At 50.1% G+C, this 24189-nt stretch overlaps 1 protein-coding gene across 3 annotated transcripts in view; it reads left to right on the top strand.

Annotated features, from left to right (window-relative positions):
• mgat1b (alpha-1,3-mannosyl-glycoprotein 2-beta-N-acetylglucosaminyltransferase b) overlaps positions 1 to 24189 on the top strand; it is a 40300-nt gene that overhangs the window by 4222 nt on the left and 11889 nt on the right. Inside the window, exon 2 of one of the 3 annotated variants that reach the window (XM_048519970.2) lies at positions 3002 to 3820. Coding sequence is in view for 2 of the 3 variants with exons in the window: in XM_048519968.2 (XP_048375925.2) it covers positions 10554 to 10619 (66 nt within the window). In the remaining variant the exon portion in view is untranslated. Of the gene's footprint in view, positions 1 to 3001; positions 3821 to 10349; positions 10620 to 24189 lie in introns of those variants that run through there. The other 2 variants (XM_048519969.2, XM_048519968.2) reach the window with 2 other exon arrangements.

The raw sequence follows: 24189 nt of genomic DNA, 5'->3' as shown, positions 1-24189 counted from the left end.
GAATACAAGTCTGCTTGATTTGATTAGGGAATGAGTGTTTAAAGAGATTTCAATGTTTGGTATGGTATTCCAGGAAAAGGACTGTTAACATAGTGAACTCTGCAATAAGTATCAATAACATTTATTTTAATATGGCTTCATGTGTCTTCTGAAGTCTGCCCACATTGGATACTGAATGAGCTGGTATAGAGGATATGTGTACCAAATGTAGTGTGAGAGGGAATCATGGATCAATACTGAGTTGGCATAAGAGCTAAAAGAAGGGTCTATGGTATATCTGGGGAGGGCATGAGTTGGTAATAAGCTAATAAGATATTTGATGTGGTCTGCAAGAAATTTAGATTGGCATTTGATAAGATCTAACTGGAAAACTGATCAAGAAAATAAGAATCCATGGGATCCAAAGCAAAGTGGCACGTGGGATCCAAAATTGGCAGAAAAGCAGAAAGGAGAGGGCGATGCTAGAAGGATATTTCTATGACTGGAGGCCTCTTCCCAGTGCTGTTGTTAGGGCCCTTGCTGTTTGTAGTATACATTAATGATTGGATTTCAATGTGGGAGCTATGATCAAGAAGGTCACAGAATTTGGTAGGGTGGTAAATAACGGGGAGGATGACAAGTGCGCAGATCAGCAGCAAATGGAATTCAAGCATGAACAGTGTGAGGTATTGCAACTGGGGAGAGCCAATGAGGCAAAAGGTTTCATACAGCCCCAACTGGTAGTACCCTGGAAAGTTCTGAAGATCAGATGGACCTTGACCACAGATCCCTGAAGGTAGCCAGGCAAGATGGCCAAGAAGCATAAGGATACCTGCTTTATCACCTAAGTCATGGAATACAGGAGCAGGAAGGTTTCACTGGGACTATAAAATGCACACTGGAAGATGTCCAATATGAGGAATGTTTACATGGGGTGCTGTTGTTTTCGTTGGGTGAGAGGAGACCTGACAGGGCTATGTTAAGTTTACAAGGGACATAGATAAAGGAGATAGGCAGTTTTTCCATTGGCAAACATGTTAATAACCAGGCACATAGATTTAAGATGAGATAGGAGAGGGTTGAGTCTGGAACTCACTGCCTGGGAAAAAGTAGTTGAATCAGGAGCTCTTGAAACATTTTAAGCAGTATTTAAATATTAATTTATGTTGCCATAGCTTCCAGGCCATGGGCCAAAATCTTGGAGGTGGAATTAGTGTAGTCAGATCTTTGTTGACCAGCGTGGGCACAAAGACCTGAATGGCCCCTTTCTGTGCTGAAAATGTCTGAGCCTATAGGTTATAATAGGCCATGGAGATGTATCATGATCTGAAATCAAAGATATTAAGTGCTATTGGGGATGAGAGGGAGGGCATGGATTGACAAAGCCTGATATGTAGAGGTATGGAGGGCTGTTGGAGGGATTGAGGGCCAAAGGGTGTAATGTTTGGGAAGATTATGGAAAGATCATAACTTATATAAAATATACTCAAGTGAAGGCAGCATGGCAAGGCCCGATGGCATTTTTCTTTAAGTGTAAAGCAGATGAGTTGAGGGTGTTTCACCCTTGGGGATGTGGTATTGCCTTCGAGGAGACATAGTTGAGGGAGGGGCAGAACTGGCAGCTCTATGTTCAGGAGTATAGAATCTTCAGGCAAGATGGTTGGGGGTGGGGGAGGTGTGCATGTGTGTCTCAAACGACATACTGATTATGATGCTCAGAGTCCGTGGGATGGGTTTGGGTTCTTGGGTCATTTCGTAAGTTGAATCCAAATTTGGCTCAGTGGTAGAAAGTTGAGTGTGATGATTGAAGAGTATTTTTGTGGCTGGTAGACTGTATTCAGTGCTCACACCTTGTTTGTACTGTGCATTAATTGTGCACAAAAATTCATAGTGTGATAAACTGCATGGAGGATAAACTTAGACTACAGGACAGGCTGGTCAGATGAGCTGAAGGGTGGCAAACGGAATTTAATCCTGAAAAGTGTGAGGTGATGTATTTTGGGACAACTAACAGGTCCAGGGCAAGGGAGTACACATTGTTTAGTGGGACCCAGGAACAACAGAGGATCAGAGGAACTGGCTATGCATCACCATAGATCCTTGAAGGCAGCAGGACACATAATTAAGAGTTTAAGAAGGCAAATGTGATACTTACCTTTACTAGTCAATTGAATACAAGAGCAAGGATCTTATGATGGAGACAATAGGAAACATGTGTTTGCAGCAGAGAGGGTGAAGAGGAGATTGACCAGTATGGTGCTTGGGCTGGAGTGATTCAGCTATACAGAGGGACTAGATAGGCTAAGGTTGTTTTATTTAGAGCAGAGAAGACTGCGGAGGTGGACCTGATTAAGATATACAGCGTTTTGAGAGGGGCATAAATTAGGTAGATAAGGAGAAACAGTTCCTGTTGGTAGAGGTGTTAGTAACCAAGGGGCACAGTTTTAAGGTTAGGAGCAGGAGGCTTAGACAATACTTGAGGAAAGGAAATTTTGCCCTGAAGATGGTGGGGTACTTGATAAAAGTGATAGAGGCTACAACCCTCAAGATATTTAAGAACTAATTAGATGAGCACTTAAAAGTCCGTAGCATACAAGGCAGTAGGCCAAGTGATGGAATGTGGTATAGGAACAGATGGATGTTTGATGAAAACACAGACACGATGGGTCAGAGGAATTATCTCTGTTCTGTTAAAAAAAAACCCTGTAACTGGGGTAAAGTCTTAGAAAGCTGTCTTGACCTTCATCAAAATCTTTGGCCACCGTCGATCTGCATCGGGAGGTGGTGGCCCCTAAGTCTCTGTCCTCCCTCCCACCCAACCAAATGAAGATTCCACTGTTTGGTGGGATGTAGAGGCGTTCCTGAGGAAGATGTAGAAGCTGGTGAATTTCTTGGCTTCCATGACCCATCTTGGGAGTGAAATTCCAGGCTGCCTCTTCGATAGTTTTTTGGTGTCAGTTGGAGGGGAAGGGAGCGACTGATTGATTAATCCCTAGCTTGTTTCTTTCTTTTAACTCCTCAGTGAAACCCTCCTGTGCGAAAGCGGAGGCGGCTGTGACCGAACTGATAGGCGAAGGTACCATCTCAAACCCATAGATACAGCACAGGTATTCCGTAAATGGAGTAGTGCCCACCCTGAGCTGGGCGCGGCAAACCTATCTGCTTCCGATCACTGGGATTGACTCCTTCCTCATCTGCTCGCGAGGCGTGATACACAGCAGAGAGCACCAGCAACGAAATGGCATAGAGGAGCGCCTGGTGGCCGAGGAAAAATGGCCCTCTGCACTAACGGCCGGACTATATGAGACGGTAGCTATACCAGCGAGGATCAGCGTTGATGCTGGACACACCACTGGCTGAATGATCCGGCTGTTTCCCTAACTACCCCGCCCCGCGCCACCATCCCTTCCTCTTGACTCACGGCTCTCCACTCAAACCCAACCCCCTCTGGTGAGCAGTGCCCAGAAGCAGGAACGGCTGTAGACAGCTTGGAAATTTTTTTTGTGTTTATTAAAAGCCAGCACGGTGAAGCTGGCTCACGCTCTAAACAATCACTGTAAAAGATTTCCTGACCAGGGGGCCTACCCGAAAGTGACACATTTCCTCTTAACCGAGGGTGACTGGCTGACACCCAAGGCTGCCAAAGTACAGAAAGCAAAGTCAGCTCTCAGCACACGCTCACACAAAGGAGAGAGAGGAGGAAGAATTGGAAACAACTGGATTTTCGATAATTTACTCTCGGAGTAAGGAACCCGAGGGTACGACTCGCCCTCCACTTCACACTTGGTGCAATCCTCTCCGTGGAAGAAATGGGCAGATAGGATCAACGCCACTTCTCCTGGTAGGACCATGCTTTTAGTTCATGAACATTAACACTTGTTAAAAAGTTTTTGCAGGGTGAGAAACTGTATTTGGAAAAGTGCAAAGGAGGCTTTCTGTTCACGCGCAGTCATTGGCAGAAGATGGGTGAGAGAATGTCTGCATGCTGGACGAGTATTCATAACTAAACTAATCTATCAACTTCTTGAGTGTTGAAAATGTTCTTTTTTTTAAACTATTGGCTCCAACCAGCCTTTTTTTCTGTCTGTAAATTAGGCTCAGAATGTCCTCAATCGTCCTGGTTTTTATTTCGTGTTTGTATGTCCATGGCAGATTAAAAACATTTATTTGTTCTAGTGGGCGACCTTTTAACCTCTCAGGCTTTTTCCTATGCTCTTGGGAAGGTGCCATTTTCAGCATTTGCTCTTTATTACAGTCTACAGCCCTGGGAGGAGATGAAACCAATGTCTCGCCAAAAGAATGTTATTCCAAGTTTCTGGGCCTTTTTTTTTCCATCCTCAAATTCTATTCCTAAATTACAGTCTGTTTCCTAAAAAGGTAGCAACTTGGTCGTTGTGTTATTTCCAGCCAGGACTGGCTTGGCGTCCCTAGGTGGGGGTGTCTAAATAGTTGTAACAAGTAAATTGTAGGATGCCCTCTTTATATTGGCTGAGCTGCTTCAATTTACCACTGTGCTTCTCTTTTCAATCCTTGCTGATTTTTTGGATTGACTGGCTGTCCGGGTTGCTTTGGGCTGTGCTGGGTGTGCGTCTTGTCTTTGTTTTCATTTGATGCTTGTGCATTCAAGAGGGATCCTCGTGCCCGCTAAACTGCCCCCTCGAATCATGCAAAACTTGCGGAACAGCTCAGCAGTTCTGCAGCGCAGCAAGCATGTGTTTGTCACACAGCTTTGATGATGGTGGAGCAGCGTCTTAAGCCTCCTACTGTCAGGCATTTGTTACATTTCAGCAAAGTGGTTTGCAACGTGGTCTGTCACTGAGAAATACCTTTCACCGCATTGGGTGGGTGGCAGTTACAGAGTAAACAGTGTCTGAGAGAGTCATGGATGGGTATAATTGTGCACGGTATGGAATTTAATCACAATATTCAAATTGTTCGTAGTTTTTCTAAAAGAAAAAACTTGCATTTCTATAGCACCTTCGGAACACCCATTTTGTCACGTGACAGTGACATCCTTCTGCATTGTAATATCTGTAATAAACCCAGAAGCCAGTTTGTACACAGAAAACCTTCAGGAACTGCAGTGTGTTAGGGACTGGGGTAATCCGATTTGATAGATTCTAAAGTTATAGAGTTACACAGCACAGAAATAGATTCTTTAGTCCTACCAGTTCATGCTGACCGTAATCCCAAACTAAACTAATCCCATCTGCCTGCACTTGGCCAAAATCCCTCCAAAATTTCATATTCATGCACTTACCTAAACGCCTTCTAAATTGTCACTGCATCTTCCTCTGGAAGTTCATTCCACACACCCATCACACTGCGTAAAAGAGAAGAAATTTCCCCTCATGTGTTTTTTAATCTTCCTCCTCTCATCCTAAAAATATACCTTAGTTTGAAATTCCCCCACCCGAGGGAAAAGATGCCTGCCATTAACCGTCAGGATTTTATAAACCTCCAAAAGGCCATCTCTCAACCTCCTACACTCCAGTGAAGGAAGTGCCAGCCTCTCCTGTTTATGAACCAGTTTGCTCGAGATTGAAATTGGGGCCAGGACATCAGGGATAAACTCCCCTACTCCTCTTCAAAATATATCTGTGGGATTTTTTTACATCCACTTGAGGGGGTACAAATATTAATGTAGAATAATAGATACCTGGGAGTGAGTTAGAGACTGGAATTTAATTGAGGGCTTCAGTTGGTTTAAGTATAGAATAATGGATACGTGGGAGTGAGTTACAGACTGGAATGTAGTTGACTCCATATGCTGGATTTGAACTGCTGTTTAAAACTTTTATATGCTCACACTTTGCAGCCTTGCCCTTTCAGGATCTCTCCACCAACTTGCTCTGTGTTTTTAATGGACTTGCTGGCATTCAGCAACAACAGTCAGCACCATTTTAGCCTTTAGCTCCTGGAGCAAAGTAGGCAGTGGCCAAGATACAGGAAAAGAGAAAGCTACAAATGCCAGAGATCTGAGACATAAGCAGGAGGTACATGGAAGCTCCATTCACACTTCTTGAAGGGGTATAGGTGGGTCCGTATTTCAGGATGGAGAGAGAGAGAGAACCCTCCTCAGAACTAGTAAGCAACAAAGCATTTAATCAGACAAGCAAGAAAAGGTGGAGGAAGCAAACTCAACTGCCTGTTTGATCACCAGAAAGAAAGTGAAAGGGATGAACAAGCTTCAAGCTTCTTCGTAGTTAAACAGGAAACCTGTTGATAACTGTGAAGCAAATTGGAAAAGACTGTTATGTATTGAGGAAAATACGTGAACATGTTCAGAAAAAATACACGGACCAAGTAAATTGGCTGTTTGCCTGCCGAGAAAAAGAGATCACCAGATCTGCAGAGTGTTATAAATTACAAAGAATTTACTTGAAGTATGCAGCATCAAAACAGTTTGTTTGTTCCAACCTGTCCCCCTCCAGCTTTTTTGCTGTACCCTGCCCTCCTTGTCTCTTACCTATAACTCCATGTTTTCTACTCCTTTACAATAATCTAGCTTTTCCTTAAATGTTTCATTACTGTTTGTTTCAAACACTCTGTATAGTAAAAAGTTTTATATTGTTTGAGTGAATGTGTTTCTTCTGAATTACTCAGTTGATTTCCTGCTAATGATACATTGAGGTTAGCTGGGAAATAAAGTCTGTTCAAAACCTTTCATAGCTTTTATGTGCTTCTGTTCAGCCTTCCTGGCTTGCTTGTCCCTTCCTGGCAGGTATAATGTTGCATTTCTGGTAAAGACCTTGTAAATCCTTTACACTCTGCCCAGTGTCTTTATGTCCTGTATTAGTGAGTAGAACTGTGGAAGTACACGATATGTTCTGTACCACGTGGTCCAGCGCATCCCCCATTTTACAGTTATCATTCAGCTGCAAGATCAGCTCTGGTTCAATGAAGGGCGCAGGAGGGTAAACTGAGGTGTCAACCTGGTGAAATTACAATACTTGCATACCTAAAAGGTTCCATGTGCCCTGACTCCTTATTTCTTAACTTGCATATCAATTTGTTACGCAGTATTTGATTGAAGTGTTTTTGAACATTTATATAAACTATATTTACTGTGTACCCAAGAAGGACCAGGAGGCCAAACTGTTAAACAGCGGGAGCTTTGTTATGAAGATGTTAACTCTACAGGCAGCAAGGTTAGAGAAAGAGTTTTTGTTTGGCCCCAGAACAGTCAATGACATCTTCAATATGTCACATAATCAGACTCTTAAAGTGACAGTCCACCATACTTGTACAAATACAGAACATCCCTCCCCCTTTACATCAGAGGTTCTTAAAACGAAACCATTCACAGTATCTGCACCCATATACACGACATCTGCCAAGATTTTGCCCACTCACTCAACTTGTCTATATCCCTCTGTAGCCTCTTTGTGTCATCCTCACTACTTGTCTTCCTGTGTAGGGATATGGGAAACCCAGGCAAGTGGGGGACTAGTTTAGTTTGAGAAACTTGGTGACATGGGCATGTTGGAATAAAGGGTGTGTTTTTGTGCTGTGTGACTGTATTTTACATTGAGTGGAAAGTTGTACATTCAAAGATAATACATTTACTTCCATCGTCCAGGTTACTAATAAGTATTGTAAATAATTTTCGCCCGAGCACTGATCCCTTGAAAATGTGCCTTCATGCCAATTCTCATCAATCTTTTATCAAGAGAATGAGTTCATGTCAGAAAAAGTTTTTGTTTTGAAATTCAAACTGACGATTCAGTGGCATTGTATTTTAAGTTCCGAGTTGTTTTTCTATTTCCTCCATTGGTAGAAATACTATTACGTTATCTACCATTCATGTTAAGGTGACCTGTCTATGAAAACAGTTTATCACAAATGACAAAGTTAACTTATAATTTTCAACTGGCGTCACCTGATTTTAGTACCTGAGACTTCAGTCTTGGACTTTGAAAATGGTTTTAACAGTTGGAAAAAGTCAGGTTCAGCCAAACTCACGAAACTGTCATGAAATTCGCAAAGATAATATGAACCAGATTTGACATTTTATCAGAAGGCACTGAAACTCAGTCAGACGTGAGAAAATCCTCATCTCTGACGTTTTTCCCATTGTGCTTCCTGGGAAGTTTCACACTTTTGTGGGAGAGTCAGTTGTACATTAGCCAGCTTGACAGAAGCAATGACAGCTGATGTAGGTTCAGTATATTTCAGGAGAACAGCTTATGGCCAGAGCAGAGAAGGAAAAAGGATTTTTAAAACACAGAAGAAACTGGGGCAGGACTTACACAATTAATGGTAGAGCCCTGGGTAGTGTTGTAGAGCAGAGCTTTAGGGGTTCAGGCACATAATGCTTTGAAGTTTGCATTACATATGTACAGGGTGGTTAAAAAGGCATTTAGCACAGTTGTCTTCATTGCTGAGACCTTTGAATACTTTCTTTTTCTTTATTCATTCATGGGATGAGGGCATCGCTGGCTAGGTTGCATTTATTACCCAGAGGGCAGTTCAGACATTGCTGTGGGACTGGAGTCACATGTAGACCAGATCGTAAAGATTGCAGTTTCCTTCCCTAAAGGACGTTAGTGAACCAGATGGGTTTTTTGAACAATCGATAATGAATTCACAGTCATCATTAGATTCTTAATTCTAGATATCTATTGAATTCAAATTCTGTCATCTACCGTGGCAGGATTCGAACCCGGGTCTCCGGAGCATTATTTGGATCTCTGGCTTAATCAGCCCAGCAATAATATCACTAGGCCATTGTCTGTCCCAAAGGAGTTGGGAAGTCATGTTGAGGTTGCACAGGACATTAGTGAGACCTCTTCTGGAATATTGTGCCCAGTTTTGGTTGCCCTGTTATAGGAAGGATATTATAGAGCTAGAGAGAGCCCAGAAGAGATTTACCAGGATACCTGCTGAGTAAGGAGGGTTTGAGTTATAAAGAAAGGCTGGATAGGCTGAGACTTTTTTTCACTCAAGTGTAGGAGGTTAAAGAGGTGACCTTATTGAGATTTATAAAATCATGAGGGCTTTAGATAGGGTTAACAGTAGGTGTCTTTTCTCTAGGATGGGGGATTTCAAGTCTGGGGGCACATTTTTAAGGTGAGAGGAGAGAGATTTTAAAAGAGACACGAGGGGCAATTTTTTTTAACAGGGAGAGTGGTTTGTGTGTAGAATGAGGAATGCGGATGTGAGTATAGTTAGAATGTTTAAAAGACATTTAGATGAGTACATGAATATGAAAGATTTGGATGGATATGGGTCAGGAGTAGGCAGGTGGGACTAATTTAGTTTGGGATTATGTTTGGCATGGGCTGGTTAGACCAAAGGTCTGTTTGCTGTATGACTCTGTTAGCCAAATGTTCTGCCTCTGTCAAAGCCTGTTTTTCTCAGCCTGTCAAAACAGTGAATAGAGATAAAGCAAATTGGAAATTCACTAAGAGTTCAAGGGTATTTACACATTTGCCACTATTTGAGGATACAGAACATCTATTAAACAATCAGAGCCATAGGTTAAAATTTAATATTTCAAAGAATTGACACCACCTGTTCTTGTTAAACTGCACATTCTTGATCTTCCCGTTTGTACCAAGCACATTAAACATTGTTCCGATACCTGCACTTGTGGCTGTGTGTGCGAGTGCGTTTGATGTCAAGTTTTATTGTTTTTCGTGGGTTAGTAAATAAGAAAATACTTCTTTCATTCATTCAAACCCTTGACTTGTACTATGTTTCAAATGAAGAGCAATAAAGCTGCTTGCTAGAAAGAATGAAAAAATATTTGTTGTGACTGACAGAGGTTAAAAAGAGTGGAGTTGATTCATCACACCTCGTTTGGTTGTAACAAGTTTAAAAGTGGCTCCCTATGCTGATAATTCAGCTCAATGATGAGGACATGCTGTATTTTCAGATGTAACATCCAAACTGAGTCTATAAGTGTCCTCTAGGGTGAATGTAAAAGATGCCATGATTACTGTTGCAAAGTTGAGATCTTCACACTGTCCTTGGTCAATAGTTATACCTTAGCCAATATAACATTATGAAAAAAGATGTCAGCATCAACAGGACATTATCACATGGAACTATTCTGTGCTGAGATTGACCGCTTTTGTTTGCTAAATTAAGATGACAAAGGCTGTTTTTTTAGAAATCCATAAGTCCTTAATTGCCTGTAAAGTCCAAATATTGATAGCAGACACTGCAGATTCAAGTTCTTAATTTTGTTTTCCTCTGGTCAAGACATGATTTGCTGTTACTGTCACAAATATGGTTCAGCTGTGCTTCTTTCAGCAGTCATGGTGCAAGAACTATTGTGCTCCACTCCTCCTTTCGGTTAATGTGTAACAGAGTTCGACTTTAACCTTGTGTCCACTGACCAAGATGTGCAGGTTAGCCAGTTACAAAGTGATCAGTCATAATTTAGTATGAACGTTGGCCACATCAGTCAAAACAGCACCTGGGCGATCGTAGATGGTCTGTGTACTATTCTCAGGCATGTTGTTTTTCTACTGGTTGTTGCTGACAGCCTGGTGACTGTGCAACAGCACTGATGCAACTTTCCATGGTCAGGTACTAGTGGCTTGTGACTGACTGTCGACAATATAATGCCGTGCCCCTCAGTCACTGGGACCTGCAACAAGACTTATGGTATCAAACTCCTTTTCAGCGTTGTGAGTAGGACAGGGGGTTGACCACCCCCACGCGATCATGCATTCCAGTTTCAGCCTGAGATTGTCTTTACAGTTCAAATGTTTGCTCTCCAGTTTATGGACTGTGTACCACCTGCATTTTCTGCTGCTATCCTGTCTTGCTTCCTAGTACAGCCTTGCAGGTGCTGTGTTTCACTCACATGATTTCTTATCTGCTCCATCCCTTCTCTGAGCCTTGCATCTGCCCTGCCACACCCCCGCTCTGTGTCATGTACCCTGTCTCAACTCTACACCATTGGGACCCCTCCCCTTGCATTGTCTTCTGTGCCTTGCTACTCTTTTGAATTCATGGGCTTGCTGAGTGAGTGCGAGTGTTTGCAAGCCATGCTGCAGGTTTTCCAGACAAGAGACATGCACGCCGAGACTAGGAGACACAATGGGAGAGACAGAGACAGAAATACAATGGGAAAGAGAGAGAGAGAGAGGAAGAGAGAAAGTGGCACAGGGTGGGGGTCACAGCGCGAGAGAGGGAGGGAGAGCACAGCATGAAGGGGGGAGCAGTGAGAGAGGGACACAGCAAGAAAGAGAGGGGCCACAATGAGAGCTGGATAGGGGGAGAAAGGCACAGTGCGAGAGAGAGAGAGAGGCATGGAGAGAGGCAGAAGGGCACAGCAAGAGGGAGGGGAGAGGGGGCACAAGGAAGGGGGAGTAGAGGTAGGCATGGGGAGGGGGAAGGGAGGGGTGGGCACAGGGAGGGAAGAGAGAGGTGGGCACAAGGGAAGAGAGAGAGGTGGGCGGAGAGAGAGGGAGAGCAGCCTGAGAGAGAGGCGGGCACAGGTGTGGGAGAGAGAGAGAGGTGGGCTCAAGTGGAAAGAGAGGTGGGCTCAGGTGGAGAGAGAGGTGGGCACAGGGAGAGAGTGGGCACAGCGGGCGAAAGAGGTGGGCACAGGGGCAGAGAGAGTCGGGCATGGCGGGGGAGAGAGAGTTGGGCACGGCGGGGGAGAGAGAGAGTTGGGCATGGCAGGGGGGAGAGACAGTTGGGCACAGGGGAGGAGAGGGAGACAGCAAGGTGGGCACGGGGGAAGAGAGAGGTGGGCACATGGGGGAGAGAGAGGTGGGCTGGGGGGAGAGATGGGCACGGTGGTGGGGAGAGAGGTGGGCACGGGGGAGGAGAGGGAGAGTGAGTTGGGGACAGGGAGGAGAGAGAGAGTTGGACAAGGGGGAGGAGAGGGAGAGAGAGGTGGGCACAGGGGAAGAGAGAGGTGGGCACATGGGAGAGAGCGAGGTGGGCACGGTGGTGGGGAGAGAGGTGGGCACGGGGGAGGAGAGGGAGAGCGGGTTGGGGACAGGGAGTAGAGAGAGACTTGGGCAAGGGGGAGGAGAGGGAGAGAGAGGGGTGTGGGCAGGGGGGTAGAGAGGGGTGTGGGCATGGGGGTAGAGAGGGGTGTGTGGGCACGGGGGAGAGAGGTGGGTGTGGGCACGGGGGGAGGGAGCGGGGGGTGTGGGCACGGGGGGAGGGAGCGGGGGGTGTGGGCGCGGGGGGTGTGGGCACGGGGGGAGGGAGCGGGGGGTGTGGGCGCGGGGGGTGTGGGCACGGGGGGAGGGAGCGGGGGGTGTGGGCATGGGGGGAGGGAGAGGGGGGTGTGGGCCCGGGGGGAGGGAGAGGGGGGTGTGGGCCCGGGGGGAGGGAGAGGGGGGTGTGGGCACGGGGGGGAGAGAGAGAGAGGTGAACAGAGGGGGGTGTGGGCACGGGGGGGAGGGAGAGAGAGGTGGGCAGAGGGGAGAGAGAGAGGTGGGCAGAGGGAGAGAGAGAGGTGGGCACAGGGGAGAGAGAGAGAGGTGGGCAGAGGGAGAGAGAGAGGTGGGCACAGGGGAGAGAGAGAGAGAGGTGGGCACAGGGGAGAGAGAGGTGGGCACAGGGGGAGAGAGAGAGAGGTGGGACAGGGGGGAGAGAGAGAGGTGGGACAGGGGGGAGAGAGAGAGAGGTGGGCACAGGGGGGAGAGAGAGGTGGGCACAGGGGGGAGAGAGAGAGAGGTGGGCACAGGGGGGAGAGAGAGAGAGGTGGGCACAGGGGGGAGAGAGAGAGAGAGGTGGGCACAGGTGGGAGAGAGAGGTGGGCACAGGGGGGAGAGAGAGGTGGGCACAGGGGGGAGAGAGAGAGAGGTGGGCACGGGGGGGAGAGAGAGAGGTGGGCACAGGGGAGAGAGAGAGGTGGGCACAGGGGAGAGAGAGAGAGAGGTGGGCACAGGGGAGAGAGAGAGGTGGGCACAGGGGAGAGAGAGAGGTGGGCACAGGGGAGAGAGAGAGAGAGAGAGGTGGGCACAGGGGAGAGAGAGAGAGGTGGGCACGGGAGAGAGAGAGAGGTGGGCACAGGGGAGAGAGAGAGGTGGGCACAGGGGGGAGAGAGAGAGGTGGGCACAGGGGGGGAGAGAGAGAGGTGGGCACGGGGGGAGAGAGAGAGAGAAGTGGGCACGGGGGGAGGGAGAGAGAGAGGTGGGCACGGGGGGGGAGAGAGGTGGGCACGGGGGGGGAGAGAGGTGGGCACAGGGGAGAGAGAGAGAGGTAGGCACAGGGGAGAGAGAGAGGTGGGCACAGGGGAGAGAGAGAGAGAGGTGGGCACAGGGGAGAGAGAGAGGTGGGCACAGGGGAGAGAGAGAGAGGTGGGCACAGGGGAGAGAGAGAGGTGGGCACAGGGGAGAGAGAGAGGTGGGCACAGGGGAGAGAGAGAGGTGGGCACAGGGGAGAGAGAGAGGTGGGCACGAGGAGAGAGAGAGAGAGAGGTGGGCACGAGGAGAGAGAGAGAGGTGGGCACGAGGAGAGAGAGAGAGAGAAGTGGGCACGGGGGGAGGGAGAGAGAAGTGGGCACGGGGGGAGGGAGAGAGAGAGAGAGGTGGGCACAGGGGGGAGAAAGAGAGAGGTGGGCACGAGGAGAGAGAGAGAGAAGTGGGCACGAGGAGAGAGAGAGAGAAGTGGGCACGGGGGAGGGAGAGAGAAGTGGGCACGGGGGGAGGGAGAGAGAGAGAGAGAGGTGGGCACAGGGGGGAGAAAGAGAGAGGTGGGCACGGGGGGAGAAAGAGAGAGGTGGGCACGGGGGGAGAAAGAGAGAGGTGGGCACAGGGGGGAGAAAGAGAGAGGTGGGCACGGGGGGAGAAAGAGAGAGGTGGGCACGGGGGGAGAAAGAGAGAGGTGGGCACGGGGGGAGAAAGAGAGAGGTGGGCACGGGGGGAGAAAGAGAGAGGTGGGCACGGGGGGAGAAAGAGAGAGGTGGGCACAGGGGAGAGAGAGAGGTGGGCACAGGGGAGAGAGAGAGGTGGGCACAGGGGAGAGAGAGAGAGAGGTGGGCACAGGGGAGAGAGAGGTGGGCACAGGGGAGAGAGAGAGGTGGGCACAGGGGAGAGAGAGAGGTGGGCACAGGGGAGAGAGAGAGAGGTGGGCACAGGGGAGAGAGAGAGGTGGGCACGGGGGGGAGAGAGAGAGGTGGGCACAGGGGAGAGAGAGAGGTGGGCACGGGGGGGAGAGAGAGAGGTGGGCACGAGGAGAGAGAGAGAGAGGTGGGCACGAGGAGAGAGAGAGAGAAGTGGGCACGAGGAGAGAGAGAGAGAAGTGGGCACGGGGGGAGGGAGAGAGAAGTGGGCACGGGGGGAGGGAGAGAGAAGTGGGCACGGGGGGAGGGAGAGAGAAGTGGGCACGGGGGAGAGAGAGGTGGGCACAGGGGAGAGAGAGGTGGGCACAGGGGAGAGAGAGAGAGGTGGGCACAGGGGAGAGAGAGAGAGGTGGGCACAGGGGAGAGAGAGAGGTGGGCACAGGGGAGAGAGAGAGGTGGGCACAGGGGAGAGAGAGAGAGAGGTGGGCACAGGGGAGAGAGAGAGGTGGGCACAGGGGAGAGAGAGAGGTGGGCACAGGGGAGAGAGAGAGGTGGGCACGGGGGGGAGAGAGAGAGGTGGGCACGAGGAGAGTGAGAGAGAGGTGGGCACGAGGAGAGAGAGAGAGAAGTGGGCACGAGGAGAGAGAGAGAGAAGTGGGCACGAGGAGAGAGAGAGAGAAGTGGGCATGGGGGGAGGGAGAGAGAAGTGGGCACGGGGGGAGGGAGAGAGAGAGAGAGGTGGGCACAGGGGGGAGAAAGAGAGAGGTGAGCACGGGGGGAGAAAGAGAGAGGTGGGCACGGGGGGAGAGAGAGAGAAGTGGGCACGGGGGAGGGAGAGAGAAGTGGGCACGGGGGGAGGGAGAGAGAGAGAGAGAGGTGGGCACAGGGGGGAGAAAGAGAGAGGTGGGCACGGGGGGAGAAAGAGAGAGGTGGGCACGGGGGGAGAAAGAGAGAGGTGGGCACAGGGGGGAGAAAGAGAGAGGTGGGCACGGGGGGAGAAAGAGAGAGGTGGGCACGGGGGGAGAAAGAGAGAGGTGGGCACGGGGGGAGAAAGAGAGAGGTGGGCACGGGGGGAGAAAGAGAGAGGTGGGCACGGGGGGAGAAAGAGAGAGGTGGGCACAGGGGAGAGAGAGAGGTGGGCACAGGGGAGAGAGAGAGGTGGGCACAGGGGAGAGAGAGAGAGAGGTGGGCACAGGGGAGAGAGAGGTGGGCACAGGGGAGAGAGAGAGGTGGGCACAGGGGAGAGAGAGAGGTGGGCACAGGGGAGAGAGAGAGAGGTGGGCACAGGGGAGAGAGAGAGGTGGGCACGGGGGGGAGAGAGAGAGGTGGGCACAGGGGAGAGAGAGAGGTGGGCACGGGGGGGAGAGAGAGAGGTGGGCACGAGGAGAGAGAGAGAGAGGTGGGCACGAGGAGAGAGAGAGAGAAGTGGGCACGAGGAGAGAGAGAGAGAAGTGGGCACGGGGGGAGGGAGAGAGAAGTGGGCACGGGGGGAGGGAGAGAGAAGTGGGCACGGGGGGAGGGAGAGAGAAGTGGGCACGGGGGAGAGAGAGGTGGGCACAGGGGAGAGAGAGGTGGGCACAGGGGAGAGAGAGAGAGGTGGGCACAGGGGAGAGAGAGAGGTGGGCACAGGGGAGAGAGAGAGAGGTGGGCACAGGGGAGAGAGAGAGGTGGGCACAGGGGAGAGAGAGAGGTGGGCACAGGGGAGAGAGAGAGAGAGGTGGGCACAGGGGAGAGAGAGAGGTGGGCACAGGGGAGAGAGAGAGGTGGGCACAGGGGAGAGAGAGAGGTGGGCACGGGGGGGAGAGAGAGAGGTGGGCACGAGGAGAGTGAGAGAGAGGTGGGCACGAGGAGAGAGAGAGAGAAGTGGGCACGAGGAGAGAGAGAGAGAAGTGGGCACGAGGAGAGAGAGAGAGAAGTGGGCATGGGGGGAGGGAGAGAGAAGTGGGCACGGGGGGAGGGAGAGAGAGAGAGAGGTGGGCACAGGGGGGAGAAAGAGAGAGGTGAGCACGGGGGGAGAAAGAGAGAGGTGGGCACGGGGGGAGAAAGAGAGAGGTGGGCACGGGGGGAGAAAGAGAGAGGTGGGCACGGGGGGAGAAAGAGAGAGGTGGGCACAGGGGGGAGAAAGAGAGAGGTGGGCACGGGGGGAGAAAGAGAGAGGTGGGCACGGGGGGAGAAAGAGAGAGGTGGGCACGGTGGGAGAAAGAGAGAGGTGGGCACGGGGGGAGAAAGAGAGAGGTGGGCACGGGGGAGAAAGAGAGAGGTGGGCACAGGGGAGAGAGAGAGGTGGGCACAGGGGAGAGAGAGAGGTGGGCACAGGGGAGAGAGAGAGGTGGGCACAGGGGAGAGAGAGAGAGAGGTGGGCACAGGGGAGAGAGAGAGAGGTGGGCACAGGGGAGAGAGAGAGGTGGGCACAGGGGAGAGAGAGAGGTGGGCACAGGGGAGAGAGAGAGAGGTGGGCACAGGGGAGAGAGAGAGGTGGGCACGGGGGGGAGAGAGAGAGGTGGGCACAGGGGAGAGAGAGAGGTGGGCACGGGGGGGAGAGAGAGAGGTGGGCACGAGGAGAGAGAGAGAGAGGTGGGCACGAGGAGAGAGAGAGAGAAGTGGGCACGAGGAGAGAGAGAGAGAAGTGGGCACGGGGGGAGGGAGAGAGAAGTGGGCACGGGGGGAGGGAGAGAGAAGTGGGCACGGGGGGAGGGAGAGAGAGGTGGGCACGGGGGAGAGAGAGGTGGGCACAGGGGAGAGAGAGAGAGAGGTGGGCACAGGGGAGAGAGAGAGAGGTGGGCACAGGGGAGAGAGAGAGAGGTGGGCACAGGGGAGAGAGAGAGGTGGGCACAGGGGAGAGAGAGAGGTGGGCACAGGGGAGAGAGAGAGGTGGGCACGGGGGGGAGAGAGAGAGGTGGGCACGAGGAGAGTGAGAGAGAGGTGGGCACGAGGAGAGAGAGAGAGAAGTGGGCACGAGGAGAGAGAGAGAGAAGTGGGCACGAGGAGAGAGAGAGAGAAGTGGGCACGGGGGGAGGGAGAGAGAAGTGGGCACGGGGGGAGGGAGAGAGAGAGAGAGGTGGGCACAGGGGGGAGAAAGAGAGAGGTGAGCACGGGGGGAGAAAGAGAGAGGTGGGCACGGGGGGAGAAAGAGAGAGGTGGGCACGGGGGGAGAAAGAGAGAGGTGGGCACAGGGGAGAGAGAGAGGTGGGCACAGGGGAGAGAGAGAGGTGGGCACAGGGGAGAGAGAGAGAGAGGTGGGCACAGGGGAGAGAGAGAGAGGTGGGCACAGGGGAGAGAGAGAGGTGGGCACAGGGGAGAGAGAGAGGTGGGCACAGGGGAGAGAGAGAGAGGTGGGCACAGGGGAGAGAGAGAGAGAGGTGGGCACAGGGGAGAGAGAGAGAGGTGGGCACAGGGGAGAGAGAGAGAGGTGGGCACAGGGGAGAGAGAGAGGTGGGCACAGGGGAGAGAGAGAGGTGGGCACAGGGGAGAGAGAGAGGTGGGCACAGGGGAGAGAGAGAGAGAGGTGGGCACAGGGGAGAGAGAGAGGTGGGCACGGGGGGGAGAGAGAGAGGTGGGCACGAGGAGAGAGAGAGAGAGGTGGGCACGAGGAGAGAGAGAGAGAAGTGGGCACGAGGAGAGAGAGAGAGAAGTGGGCACGAGGAGAGAGAGAGAGAAGTGGGCACGGGGGGAGGGAGAGAGAAGTGGGCACGGGGGGAGGGAGAGAGAAGTGGGCACGGGGGGAGGGAGAGAGAAGTGGGCACGGGGGGAGGGAGAGAAAAGTGGGTACGGGAGGAGGGAGAGAGAGAGAGAGGTGGGCACAGGGGGGAGAGAGAGAGGTGGGCACGGGGGGGGAGAGAGAGGTGGGCACGAGGAGAGAGAGAGAGAAGTGGGCACGAGGAGAGAGAGAGAGAAGTGGGCACGGGGGGAGGGAGAGAGAAGTGGGCACGGGGGGAGGGAGAGAAAAGTGGGTACGGGAGGAGGGAGAGAGAGAGAGAGAGGTGGGCACAGGGGGGAGAGAGAGAGGTGGGCACAGGGGAGAGAGAGAGGTGGGCACAGGGGAGAGAGAGAGGTGGGCACAGGGGAGAGAGAGAGAGAGGTGGGCACAGGGGAGAGAGAGAGGTGGGCACGGGGGGGAGAGAGAGAGGTGGGCACGTGGAGAGAGAGAGAGAAGTGGGCACGAGGAGAGAGAGAGAGAAGTGGGCACGGGGGGAGGGAGAGAGAAGTGGGCACGGGGGGAGGGAGAGAAAAGTGGGTACGGGAGGAGGGAGAGAGAGAGAGAGAGGTGGGCACAGGGGGGAGAAAGAGAGAGGTGGGCACAGGGGGAGAAAGAGAGAGGTGGGCACGGGGGGAGAAAGAGAGAGGTGGGCACGGGGGGAGAAAGAGAGAGGTGGGCACGGGGGGAGAAAGAGAGAGGTGGGCACGGGGGGAGAAAGAGGAGGGCACAGGGGGGAGAGAGAGGTGGGCACAGGGGGGAGAGAGGTGGGCACAGGGGGGAGAGAGAGGTGGGCACAGTGGAAGAGAGAGAGGGAGAGAGAGCTGGGCATGGGGGAGAGAGAGGGGTGGGCACAGGGGAAGAGAGAGAGGGAGAAAGGTGGGCACGAGGGAGAGAGGGAGGTGGGCACGGGTGAGAGAGAGGTTGGCTCAAGGGGAGTGAGTGGTGGGCACGTGGGTAGAGAGGGGGCACAGGGGAGAGAGAGAGAGGTGGGCACAGGGAGAGAGGGAGGTGGGCACAGGGGTGAGAGAGAGGTTGGCTCAAGGGGAGTGAGTGGTGGGCACGTGGGTAGAGAGGGGGCACAGGGGAGAGAGAGAGAGGTGGGCACAGGGAGAGAGCGAGTGGGAGAGTTGGGTATGGGGAGAGAGAGAAAGGGACATAATGAGGTAGAAAGATAGAGAGTCGCCAAGTAAGAGAGAAGCGGGTGTTCACTGAGACAGTGTGAGAGAGAAGAGTGGGGTCACTGAGTCAGTGTGGGGTGGATTTACTGAGATAGTGGGGGGGGGTTCAGTGAGAGAGGGGGTGTCACTGAGACAGTGAGGTTGGCACAGCGTGAGAGAGAGGGAGCAGGATGGGGGCCACTGACAGAGAGGGGCACAGTGAGTGAGAGAGAGAGAGAGAGAGAGAGCTGCGCACAATGAGAGCGTGTGTGCAAGACAGAAAGAAAGAGAGAGAGAGATGTACAGTGAGTGAGGGAGAGGCACAGGGACAGAGAAAGGGAGAGGGAGAGAGAGATGCACAGGGATGAACAGACAGAGCCGCACGCAAACACATGGACAGAGGGAGAGGAACAAAGAGAGTGAGACATACACTGCGAGGGAGAGAGAGAGAGAGACGGGGGGGACAGATACAAATACAAAGAGAGAGAGAGACATGCACTAACAAGAGACTCCCTCTCCTCTGGTGAAGGGAGTGGATGGGCAGTTTAACACCTTTCTCTGTCAGGACGATCAAAACTCAGCATGCCAGTGTGTTACATTGTGGCTGTGAGCTGCTGTCGATGTATATTTCTCACTCAAGTGTTACCAGAATCCTGCTAAACAAGCTCTAAAGTTACTATGATAGGTTGCATAGACCAGGATTGTATTTCCTACAACGCAGAAGATTGTTGGAGTATTTAATTTGTAGTATTTGAGACAATTAAATGATTTCAGTGGGTTGATAGAGAGAAACTATTTCTTTGTGAAGTAGATTTTAAGTTTGAAATAAAAATCAGGCTATTCGCAGCAATCTGGAGCTCTGTCTCCCCATAGGGAGCTATAAAGGATTTGGATTAATTGGAAATGTCCCCACAGAGGCTAATTTTTTTTCTTCTTGCATAAAAATATTAAAGGTTAGTGATCCAAGGTGGATTATTGGAGTTTAAGATATAAATAAGTTGTGATCTGAATGAAAGCGGCACGGTGGCTCAGTGGTTAGCACTGCAGCTTCACAGCGCCAGGAACCCGGGTTCGATTCCCGTCTCGGGTAACTGTCTGTGTGGAGTTTGCACATTCTCCCTGTTTCTGCGTGGGTTTCCTCCGGGTGCTCGGGTTTCCTCCCACAGTCCAAAGATGTGCAGGCTAGGTGGATTGGCCATGCTAAATTGACCCATAGTGTTCAGGGGTGTGTGAGTTATAGGGGGATGGGTCTGGGTGGGATGCTCCAAGGGGTGGTGTGAATTTGTTAGGCTGAAGGGCCTGTTTCCACACAATAGGGAATCTAATCTAATCTAATCTAGCTCATGTGGCTTCCTCCTGTTCCAAAGAGCTCCTCTGAAGCTTCTGATCATAGACTGGCCCCACTCTGTTACATTACAATGGACATGTGTATAATGTCCACAATGAATCAGAGCAATTTAAGAACACGTGGTTGCTATTACCTCCCTTGTGCTGTTCCCAGCTCCTTCACAAATGATTGAGTCAACAATCACTCTTTTCTTTGACCCCTGATAATTATTTTCTGCAAGACAATCACGTTATTTAAGAGGAAATTAGATAAATGTTTCGCAAATGCTGTGACTGACTGGTGCTCGATGGTTATATATAATACATTCTTTATTCGTTTAACCCTTTACTATTCATTTTATTATGTTCTCCCCTCCCTTCCTGTTTGTTTCATGCTCATCCTAGCTTTATACCACCCCAAAACATTAGGAATAGGTCCACAGTTGTCACTTAACCTTAACTGCCGTGCCCATGCTTTGTGTGACAAACCTTAAACTGTGGGTAGAGACCAGTGGCCAGGTTTGATTCTCCCCTCTCCCACTGCATACACTTTCCCGTGGAGCACAAACCTGCAGTTTGTGAGGTTACATCACTACTGATTTGAGCTATTGGTAATTACACAACGCACAACTTGTTCCGTCAGTGCTGGGTAGGGTGGTTTCTGCAGTAGCCAGATTGACTGTGTACTCTACTGCGTTGAGGTTGAGGTTGGGGAAAGGACAGTCTCATCCATAGAATTCCTACAGTTTGGGTCCGTAATGTCTTCAGTCTAGACTCCAAGCTCTGGAATTGTCTCCATTAAATTCTTTGCCTTCCTGTGCTCTTTTAGGACCCTTCTTGAGGTTGTGCCACCTCTATTCCAGAAGATCGAGGCTGATCTGATTATTGCACATTCCTGCCAACCTTGATGACCTTTCACGCACTGCTGATCATGAGTCTATCTACCTCTGCCTCAAATACCTTCAAGAACTCTGCTTTCACCACCTTTTGAGGAAAAGAATTCCATAGACTCATAAATTTATACAGCACCGAACGAGGCCAATCAGCCCATTGTGTAATGGTCAGTCAGCACAGATCTAACGACACTAAAATAACCTTCTGAGGAAGGGTCACCGGACCTAAAACATTAACTCTGTTTTCTCCTTCACTGATGCTGCCAGACCTGCTGAGCTTTTCCAGAAACTTTTGTTTTGTTTCTAACTACACTAATGTCATTTTGTAGCTCTTGAACCATATCCTCCAGAGCCATGGGCAAAAGGTTTCTGACTCAGACTCATAGAGTCATACAGCTTGGAAGCAGACCCTTCAGTCCAATCAGTCCATGCCGACCAAGTTTCCCAAACTAAACTAGTCTTCTTTGCCTGTGTTTGGCCCATAACCCTTTAAAACTTTCCTATTCATGTGCCTGTTCGGATATCATTTTGGAGTTGTAACTGTACCTGCGTCTATCACTTCCTCTGGCAGATCATTCCACATACGAACCATCCTGTGTATGGAAAAATTTCCCCCTTGGGCCCCTTTTAAATCTTCCTCCTCTCACCTTAAAAATATGCCCTGTAATTCTGAACTCACCACCCCTAAGGAAAAGACCCTTCTTATTCATCTTATCTATGCCTTTTCTTTAAAAATGTGATGATGTTAGTATTCCTCCATTCCTCTAACACCTCACCTGTGACTAGGAACTGAAAATTATTGACAGGGCACCTGTCGGTTCTGAGGAGGGGTCACCGGACCTGAAACATTAACTCTGATTTCTCTCCACAGATGCTGTCAGATCTGTTGAGTTTTTCCAGCAAATTTTTGTTTTTGCTCCTGATATTTCCTCCCTTGCTTCCCTCATCAGCCTGAGATACATGTCACCTGGCCTAATATACTTTTAAGGCTGTTAAACCTTGCAGTACTTCCTCTCCTGATGTTAATTTCTTCTAATATTTCACAGTCCTCCACCCTGATATCTATACCTGTGACATCCTTTACTGTGGTGAAGACAAACACAAAGTATTTATTGAGGGCTGTGCCAATGTCTTCTGGGTTGACACACAGATTACCTCAATGGTCCCTACTCTTCCCCTAGTTATTCTTTTACTATTTTTATTTATATATAAATCTTTGGTTTTTTTCTTTATTTTATCCACCAATACTTTTTCTTGCACTTTTTAAAATTAATTCATGGGATGTGGATGTCACTGGCTAGGCAACATTTATTGCCCTTTGACAAGGTGGTGGTCAGCAGTATTTATATAGTCATACAGCACGGAAACAGACCCTTCAGTCCAACCAGTCCATGCCAGACATAATCCCAGACTAAACTAGTCCCATCTGCCTGCGCTTGGCCCAGATCTCTCCAAACATTTTTTATTCATGTACTCATCCAGATGTCTCTTAAATGTTGTAACTATGCCTGCATCCACCACTTTCTCTGAAAGTTCATTCCACACATGAACCTCTCTCTGTTTAAAAAAAAATTACCCCTCATGACTTTTTAAAATCGTTCTCCTCTCACCCTAAAAATATGCCCCCTAGTCTTGAGATCCCCCACCCTAGGTAAAAGACACCTGCCATTTACCTTATCTATACCCTCATGATTTTATAAACCTCTTTCAGGTCACCTCTCATTCTCCTACGCTCCAGTGAAAAAGGCCCAAGCCTATCCAGAGTACAAAAGCTGACATTTCGGGCCTAGACCAGATGCTGCTTGGCCTGCTGTGTTCATCCAGCTTCACACTTTGTTATCTCAGATTCCGCAGCATCTACAGTTCTCATTATCTCTGAGCCCAGCCTATCCAGCCTTTCTATTCAACTCAAACCCTTCATTCCTGGTAAATCACTTATGAACCCTCTCCAGATTAATAATACCCTTCCTAGAACAGGGAGATCAGAACCACACAAGTACTCCAGGGAAGGCCACACCAACATCCTGTACAATGTCAACATGACATCCCGACTCCTATGCTCAAATGTCATAACTACTACAGTCCATTTGGCGTAGGTCAACCCACAATGCCGTCAGAGACGGATTTGGACCCAGTGACACAGGAGCAGTGATGTATTTCCAAGTCAGGATGGTGAGTGCTTGGAAGAAAACTTGCTGGTAGTGGTGTTCCCATGTTTCTGCTGCCCTTAACCTTCTCTTGGTTTCCCAATTTCCTTTTAAGTTCTTCCCCCACTTTTTCTTTTACTCCCACACAGACTCTGCCATATTAAGCCCTTGGTATTTGCCATAAGCTTTTTTTAAACTTATTCCTAAGTTTTATACCCCTTGACATCCAGGTTTCTCTGACTTTCTGAAAGAAAATCCTTTTCATCTGTGTGTTAAAAGGGTGACACCCCCTTGTTTTTAAATCAACGATTCCCAGTTCTAGATTCTCGCACAAGAGAGAAATCCTTTTGACATCCACCCTGTCAAGATACCTCAAGATGTTTCTTGTATGTTTTAATCCATTTACCTCCTACTCTTCTGAGCTTGATCAGTTAAAAGCTTAGCTTTATTTTCTGAAGAAGGGTCCCAACCTGAAATGTCAAACTTTCCTGCTCCTCTGACGCTGCTTGGCCTGCTGTATTCATCCAACTTCACACCGTGTCACCTTAAAAGCTTAGCTTGTCCAGCCTTTCCTTATAATACAACCCAGTTGAGTAAGCTTCGCAGAACTACTTCCAACTCACTTGCATCTTTCCTTAACCAAGGAGATCAATATTAAACACAGCAGACCAGTGGTCTCACTGACGCTCTATAAGTGAAGAATAAACTCCCTTCTTTTGCCTTTATTTCCTCTCCCAATACATGGGTCCAAGTAAAAAGACTGGTAAACACGTGCACTTCTGTAGCGCCTTACAGAACTTTAGGATATTCTGACCCACTGTACAGCCAAGGAAGTACTTTGCTTGAAGTGGAGTCACTGTTGTAAGATAGCAAATGTGGCAGCCAGTTTGTGCACAGCAGTGTGATCACGACCAGGTCCCACACCTTTTGGTAGGTTGTCAGTTCATAGAGCAATAGAGATGTACAGCATAGAAACAGACCCTTTGGTCCAACTTGTCCACGCCGA

This window comes from Stegostoma tigrinum, chromosome 34, assembly GCF_030684315.1.
Source record: "Stegostoma tigrinum isolate sSteTig4 chromosome 34, sSteTig4.hap1, whole genome shotgun sequence".
Lineage (NCBI taxonomy): Eukaryota > Metazoa > Chordata > Chondrichthyes > Orectolobiformes > Stegostomatidae > Stegostoma > Stegostoma tigrinum.
This window is presented reverse-complemented; position numbering and strand designations above follow the sequence as displayed.